The sequence below is a fragment of the Vanellus vanellus genome, assembly GCF_965231255.1.
Source record: "Vanellus vanellus genome assembly, chromosome: 1".
NCBI classification, from domain to species: Eukaryota; Metazoa; Chordata; class Aves; order Charadriiformes; family Charadriidae; genus Vanellus; species Vanellus vanellus.
The window spans coordinates 210845926-210854548 of record NC_138905.1 but is presented as its reverse complement, the minus strand read 5'-3'; the positions used below and the strand labels follow the sequence as shown (position 1 = coordinate 210854548).

General features: G+C 42.5%; 1 protein-coding gene across 1 annotated transcript; it reads right to left on the bottom strand.

The window, feature by feature from the left end:
* Positions 1–712: 712 nt before the first annotated feature.
* Positions 713–8106, bottom strand: LOC309682911 (high affinity choline transporter 1-like; the record flags this gene model as incomplete). The annotated part of the gene is made up of 8 exons (XM_082497041.1): positions 713–1228; positions 1665–1882; positions 2766–2919; positions 3900–4043; positions 4553–4701; positions 5184–5339; positions 6909–7022; positions 8049–8106. 8 exons carry the CDS (start codon positions 8104–8106, stop codon positions 713–715), a joined length of 1509 nt encoding a protein of 502 aa, XP_082353167.1.
* Positions 8107–8623: the final 517 nt, after the last annotated feature.

The window sequence follows — 8623 nt, the reverse complement described above, 5'->3', positions numbered from 1 at the left end:
CTTCATCTTGCTCATCTGCTTCTGCCCTACCAGGTCATATGAGAGGGGACGTCCTCTCCTCAGCCACGTGGCAGCAGACTGGCTGCGTGGCCTGAGACCACAGCTGGGGAGAGGCATATGCAAAAGTTTTTGTGGTATCAAGGAAAGCTTTGTAAAGCATACAAAGAATGGTGCAGAACTGATATTACTGCTGGACTGCCGTGGTGGTTGTACTGCATTCAGTAATCTGTGTTTTTATAGGTCTGATGCACTCCCCAGGGATGATTATGCTGAAACTCAAGCTGTTGTAATGGGAACAGGTTTGCTCACCTTTTTTTTTTTTTAATCAAGAATACCCAATCTATTAAACATTAATTTGTCTCCTTTGTGGTGAGAAAAGTATGTCACTTCAGAATGCCGTAAACGTTGGAGCATGATTTGTAGTCTTGCCTTCAGGTGGCAAGGTACCAGGGCCACCCGGAAGCAAACACTGCTGGGGCTCATGGTGCCCCATGGTCACCACCACAAGATCATGCTCCATCACCATGCGCCTTTAATCACTGCAGACTTGGAGCTCACACATTCTCCTTGGGTGAACAGAGTGCATCTTTATTACTCTGCAAGGACTTTAAATAATTCATTACTGGAGAAAGCAAAGGGAAGAGCAATGCTGTTTGTGCCAGACTCTAATTGCTGAATGCACCATGACCTTTCAAAGAGGCCCCACATTTAATCATGACTCTTGTAGTGCAACCGTTGGCGAACCCATCTGCTTCCCCACCTGCTGCAGGGGGACGAGGGTACTGGTTCCCCCCATGATATTGCAAACATCCCACCTGCGGGGAAGGATGTTTCTCTGAAACAAAACCGCAGCCAGGTACGAAACAGCAAGGATCGTCCCCAAGGTGAGAAGCATGGTGAATGTTTTAAAGGGGAAGAGCTGACTGTAGGTGCCGTTCACCAGTGAGCAGGCTGGGTAGCAGATGGCAGGGGGGATGCTCAGGGCAGGCTCTCCTGCCAGCAGCCTCAAGACCAGCCCAACCAAGAAGCCCGCAGCCGAGCCGTAGGTGTTGGTGCTGGGAGCGAAGAGGGCGCAGCAGAGCTGGGGGAAGAGCAGAGCGTACACCAGCTCCCCGCTGAGAAACCAGAGGTCATAGATAGAACTGGAGTAAAAAGCCAAACCAGCAGCTGTGGCCCCAAACATCAACATGGAGGTCCTCATGGCCCATAAGACCTCCGCCTCCGTAGCCTGCAAAAGAAGAGATTGTAATATGACAGACATGGTGTTTACTGGCCGGGGGGCCAGCACTGCCCTTGCCCCGGGCTGGTTCCCACCAAACCCTCACTGCTGCTACCAGCAGCTGCCCAAGGCAGGCAACCCTGGAGCTGGAGCTGCCCTCTGTCATTTTAAGGGCTGTGGGTTTATGCTGTTTCCATTAATACACTAGACCAAATTTTATATCAGTAATTTTATAAAGAGTAAAGGTCACCAGCGCGGGTGTCTGTATCCCTACCACGGATATGAACACCCTTGACCTGTGTTTGAAGCTCTGGCTCCAGAACTCAGTTCAGCAGCTGAAGGACAGACATTTCTAATCATAAACCACAGAGACTGGATTTGAAACAGTCTTGAAACAAAAGCATCTGTCCTGACTCCTAAACTACTGAATGCTGTAACCAAGTACCTTTTTCCTCAGTATTTTCCTGTAGATATTGTGAGCAAACATGGAGCCAGCGGAGAGGAGAGCTGAGTCCGCAGAAGACATTGCGGCAGCAGCGATGGCTCCCAAACCGGCAATGGAGATGTATGCTGGGCAGAGATAATGTAAAACAAGTGGCAGTATCATTGCTGATTCCCCTCTCTCAAGTGGACTTGGAAGACCATAGCTTGTCTGGTTCCAGTCTTTAAAACAGAACAAGGAAAAGTTGCAATAAATCATTCACTGACATTTCTACTGTCTTTGAAGCTGCCTTTCCACAGGGACCAGTCACAGCAGGGCTAAGGACTGGGACCACCTCAGTATTTCAGGACTTGGATTCATTTTTTGGATTCTCTTGATCTCTTGTTGTTCCCCTTAACATACTGTGGCTCTCACTAGATCGAAGGGCTTCCTTTTCCCCAGTAACATCTAAAGAAATAGCTGTACTTTGTGTGTTTCCAGGAAGGGGGCACTTAAAGGTCAACCATCTAGACCTTGCTCATAAGAAGAGAGTTTTTCTCTGATGCCCATAGTGACAGATGAATTTATGAGTTCAAGTTTGGTGATCTGGCTGCTCTTTAACCCTTGCTATAAACCAACACAGTATTGATCTCCTGGGCTGGGACTGTGCGTTTCCAGGACCAAACTTCTTTACTCCTTCAAGCGGGTTTTCTCCTGAATGTTATTAACAACCTGTAGTAATATTATTGGGTCTTACATGCAGAAGGCATTAACAGAAGCAGGTGTAAGATTTCTTGGAAAATAGGATTATATAGCATTTTACAGGTTTGCCTTCATCTTCCCTTACCACAAGGTCCATAAAAAGCCATTTTACCATAATGCAACAGCTTTCAGCAGGTCTTGGGGCTGCCTAAATGTCTCTAGGTGAATCTCAGAATCTGAATCTCAGAGAGCTCTAAATTTCTGGTACAGGCTTCTAGCTTGGTGGCCAGGTCTCCCATTGAGGGCTTTTAGGTACACAGAACTAGGTACTTTGATGTCTAAATCAGGACTTCTTTGGGTCTCATTTTAATCGCCTTTGACAAAAACACGTTAATTATTCAGAGACAAATAATTTAGTTTTACCTGTTGATGCTGCAACTGCACCAATGAGCACAGAGGGGATGGCCATTAAAAAGCACCCCAGTCCAGAGAGGTAGGAGATTAGCCTTGCCTGTCCTGGTGAGGCAGTGGAGAGCACTCTTTGGAAGTAAGTTTGCCACGGGATGCTCCCAAGCACCTGAAACATTCAGATGTTACCAGCGGTACCCACCAGGTTGCTGGCTGCTGTAGGACATCATCCATCCCTTTAGATAGATGATGATCTTTACTGTTATAAACCTCTCACTTCAAATGCATAAACTTTTCCCAGCTTTAGCTAGTGAGGATGACTTTTAACATGGTTGAGGGTGTCCTTTTCCTTTGTTTTCATTGTGATGGATGTAAAATTTTGATCAAAATAGGTTAATGGTTTGCCAGGCTGAGAAAGCTAAATACAACAGGTTAAAAATGGGTTGTAAAACAGGCACAGAAGAAGGAAAAAAAAAGTTTTTCAGGAACAGAACGTTTGTAAAAATTCACCAAATTTAGTTACAGTATAATAATAAAAAAAAAATCACCATTTTCACTTTCTTAGCAGACAAATTTTATCAGATAAAATCTGAAGATTCTGCCCTCACCAAACAGCTCAATCTTCTGTGCGTCCCTGTTACCAGCCCAGTGAGAGCATAACAACCTCCTGTAGTCTTGGCTGTATTTGTGGCTCAAAAGTTGAGTTGTGCAGTGGAGCCAATGGCTCCGTTGTTGCTGATGATCTGCAGTTGTGTCATTTTAATAATTGGTTTTTTGAATAGAGGAATTCTACTCAATTGTGTTAAAAGCACACTATCGAGGCTGCAAGACCAACCTCTCAAAATGTAGGAAATGCCTCATTTAGTGCCAGGAGTGGAACTAGTTGCCTGGATGGTCTTACTCAAGAGGTACATTCCTTCACTTGGGTAAAGGATGGAGTGTTCCTGCTGCTTCTTTCCTTCCCACAGGTGAGCCCTGGATCTCCCTGGTCCATTCAGTGAGCTGCAGAGTGGCTGAGAGAAGGTTTTACACATCATCCTGCCCCTGCCAACTGTGCAACATAGGGCTGGAAGAACCCACAAGCCTTCCAGACAGAAGGTCTGTGCACAATCCCTTTCCCCAATCACCTGTCCAAGAAATACTCCTTACCAGGAAGAAGAAGTCATCCAGCCACCTTCCAAGATATTGTTTTTCTATCTTCCCAATCCAAGGGTCTTGGTAAGATTGATGAGTTGCAGTGTAATAAATACTTTCCGTTGCAGAGTTCACCAGGGCAAAAGGGATACAGATCCACTAGGGTAGAAACAGAAACAGGTAATCATTTCCCCACTGTACTTGTTCTTGGAGAATCTATTCAGATATTGAAATTAAGGTAGATGTAGAATATAAAGCTACATAAGATTAAACCCAGACTGAGAGTCTTCCTTTCTCCCCCTTCCTTACTCTACATATACATGTTTCTGGTTCATGCCATCACCAAAATCGTGAGTCTGTAATTCAGGTCAGTTGGTGCCTTCAGTAGACAGATCTCTCCTTTCCAGCCAAGACTGCTGTGGACAAGTTCTGCAGACCTTGTTTGTGAGCAGCCACATTCACCCAGCAAGGTCAATACCTTGTGTGAGCACTGTTTGAAATGCATAAGGACTGGAAAACATTTCAGGAGAGCTGTTCTTCTGAAGAGGAACTGTAGGGCAAGGGCCAGGATTGGTGGAGTTATTTTTGGTCTGAGACATACTGAAAAGAAGAGCAGGATTTTGTCCTTTAGTTAGGAAACTGGTAACAAAGAAATGACCAGGACTTGCCAGGCTGAGGGTAATGAAAACCAACTGGATGACATCTGTGTATGCAACAGAGTAGAGGCCTCCCAGTAGAGTGTAGAGTACGACAGTGCATGCTGAGATAACAATAGCCAAAGAGCCTCCAATATCCAAGATGACTCTCATTGTTGCTCCTGCAGACAAGGACAGCGGTCAAGCATTTTAAGACGGATTTCACACATGCAGAATACAGAACAAAAAAGGATATGTTATTCCCTTGATGCCAGCACACCACACTGTATGAGAAGCTCATGGTCTACAGAGTGAGGGCTCAGGAGGGCCATTTTGCCTTTCTGCTCCTGCTGCTACCTTGCCGCATGGTCTTTGCCAAGGCACTTTGCCTTTTTACATTTGCTCCCCCACAGGCAAGATGAAGGTACTAACGCATATTGTCAGACCTCTGTATTATAATATTGTGAATATACACTACTGTCATTTCTTTTAAACTTAACAATACGTTTTCCAGAAGTGAGAAATTCTTGTGTTCCTCTCACAAAAGGAGACATGTAGCAGAATTTCCCATAGCTTATTCCAACACAATTCCCAAATGTGTATTGTACTCTGATAGTTGTGCCACATGACCTTTAACAAATATAACAGCAAAGTAAGTATTTACCCAGGGATGCCAGGATAGCTGCAAACCAGAACACCTCTCCTAGCAGTGGTGGAATGAAGAGTAAGCTTCCCATCACGTTCCCATAAGTTTCTTGGAGGGGATCCATCACTGTCACATAGTTTTTGGATCTCATTGGATTTACAAAGAAGAAACCACCTATCAGAAGTGATGACATTTTGGTAGAATTTTGCATGTATTATATTACAGGAAAAAAACACATGAGAATACTATAGTATTTGTGTATCAGACCTGTATATTGAATGTGCAATTAGTACGTAAGGAACCCTAGAGAACAATGCAGCCCACCAGACACCGGGGCCTTGATGAACTTGCCTAAATGTGGGGTTTCATCCACCTGAGGGGTCCCAGATTACAGAGGACATCTGCTTACAGCTGACAGATATTACTATCCACTTTTGGCAGACCAACATCTTTCTGGAGTGGCTACTGGAGGCCAGTTAGGACCCCCTGGGGCACCCCAAATGGCATAAGATACCTGTATGACTGTAACAGGAACTTAGCTCAAAGGACACCCACATATTGTCTCCTCCAACCTGAGACATAAAGTTTTCTGACACGCTTCCTGTGGAAAACGTCAGTAGGCAGAGTGAGCTGTTGAAGAACCATATTTGGCTAAAAAAGAGAGAAACTTTTGTCCTTGACCATGTGATGCAACATGTTGATATATATTCCTTTTCTGGTTGCATTTTAATTTGGGTGGCTTCATTGTGTCTTCCCAGAACCATATTGTTTTCATCTTCACATTGAGCTGAGTCCCACCCGCCTTCATCTAAATATTAGTCTTCAGACGTAAAGCTGTCTCATTAAAACCAAAGAATACGTATTGTGCCTAACCCTGAAGCCAACAGGACTGCTTGCCTGGGCACTACTGACCTGAGTAAAGATTGCAGGATCAGACCTGCACTCCCCAATTTCATTAGTAAGAATTACTCACATAAGAAATGCTGGCAGTATATTTCCAAGCCTGATTCATATTCACGTCAGTTGGACTCTTTTCTCTGACTTGAGAATAAAGGTTATTGTTCTTTTCGAGATTCCTGTGCAAGGTCTGCACAGGTGTCCTTTCTTTAATCATCCCATGTCCCTAGAGTGTTATGATATAACTCAGTGTGGACTGGAGGAAAATTTGGTACTTGCAAGACAGCTGAACCTCAGTGTGAGTCCAATAATTCTTGGAGTTAGAAATGGCAACTGAGGTATAGGACACTGCCAACTTAGCTTACTTTCAACAAAATAGTGACCAACTGTAAAGTGGGATGAGCTGGATACACCACAAATTCATCCTGAGATGAGACTACTCAGAAAAATGTATTTTAGTGGAAAAATTAAGATAGTAGTATTTCATCACACAGAAATTTCGAAGAAAAAATTTAAATGATACCAATACTCTCAATAGTCTGAGAATAAGAGATGATGATAAAAGAGCAATATGCACAGAGCCACATGCTTCTAAAGTTCTCAGATAAAATTTTTGTCTTATAAGTTGCTCCAAGCAGGCAAAATTCTACACTAGCTCCAAGCTACTCCAATTTATTATGCTTCAGTTTAGAGGACAGCATTATAAATACTTATTCTGGATCTATTGGAAACCGAAGAAACAAAATCACCTTTGAAATGTACTCTATACTCCTATGCATCTTAATATACTCATCTGATTATTCTTTTTTTTAAAGCTTATGTGTCCTGATTACATAAATTATTTACCAACAACAAGAGACAAGGCAAATCCCACAGGTGCCTGGACCCACAACAGTCCTTTTGAAGGCAGGTAGACAATTTCAGCTGTGCCATTGATATATGCTCCTCCAACCCAGGTGGCTGTAAACATGAAAGATGGAAATGTAAGAATTACAGTACATATTTTCAGCTAGTTTTGTAGAACACTCTGAGAGCTTGTAAACCTTTTTCTCATACAAATATTTAATCACACATCTATTTTCTCCCATAGTGAGATGTGCTGCTGAGTACAGGCAACAGTATTGGAATCTGACCCTAAATATTTTCCCAGGTTCAAGAATGAATATCTGTGTGCGCATAGAAAAGCTCAATGTTTAGATGTTTAGAGGCAATTTGAATATACTAATTTTTAATTTCATTTTTCTCAGTGGAAGACTCTTTCTAGAGCAAACAGAATTGCCTTCGTTATTCTGCCGTGACTGATAGACCATCCTTCATGAGCATCACTTAAATTAAGAAAATTGCTTAAGAAAATAGACATTAGGAAAAAAAATGCAAGCAGATATTACAGTCAGAATACAAACCTACAACATGGGCTTAAGTGTCTCAGCCAGGCAAATGCCACATGGGGAACGTCTTCACAGAAAAAGGGGCAGGGAAGCAAATTTCAGAAGATGCCAGGCAGCAAGGGGAGAAAAGGGAAGCGGAGGGCAGCAGTCAGTGGGGAAACAGTTTCTCTTGAGAGCTCAATGCTCACCATAAGTAGCAATTTATTCCACACAGAACTGGATTGTTCCAGGAGTAAAATTCTTCTGTTATGCTGGATAACAGAAACTGGTTCAAGATTAAGACCACAGTCCTCCTTAATGAAAAGTGTCGTATTCCTCAGTCACTCTTAAATTAAACTCTTTAACTCTTAACTAAACTCTTAAATTAATCTCTTTAATTTAAAAGAATCTACATAAACATTAGGTTCTGCTCAGTGTGAAGAGGTTTGGAAGAATCCATCCCAAAATGATTCATAAAACCATACTCCTTTAAAGCCACACTTAGGTAAAATCTGCCCTGACATTAAAGGAGTTCACCTGCTTTGAAAGAAAATCCCCCAGATCTATGTAATGCATATGTTTTAAGAAGAATTTTTAAAAGTCCTTTAAGAAAGCTTACCTGTTGCAGTAAATAATCCAACGAAAACATTTATATTCCTGCCTCCAACTATGGCCATTTCAGTCGGGTTCCTGTTGTGCTGGTCCTTTTTGCTTTTCCAAGAAGCCCAAATTCCAATAGCGAAAGTTAATGTAAAAAACACACTCAAAGATATTAAGCCTGGTATATTTAGAGCCATTTTCTGTTGCTTAATTTAGATTGTAGAGAGCAATAATGGATTGATGATAATATTCTTTGGTCGAGTCCACAACCAGAAAAAAATAGAAAAAGATCAGAAAAAATAGTGCCACCTTGTAAAGAAACTGCTAAGTATTCAGTTATTGTACTTTGCAAGGAAAGATGCAGTATGAAACAGAGCCATAAACCTGAAAGTGTTGAGAAGTGAATGAAGAATCTCTGTCTTTGGAGGACTACTGGAAATTCTTCAGTCTTGCCCCTTCTTCAGAAGATATCCAATCTTATTTTTCTGGGGAGCAGAGATTAAGAGGGTAGGAATTAGTGTTGATAAGAACAATGAAGTGCTGATGTGGGGGATAGTACTAGCTTGCCTTAAAGGAAGGGAAATGTTATATTTT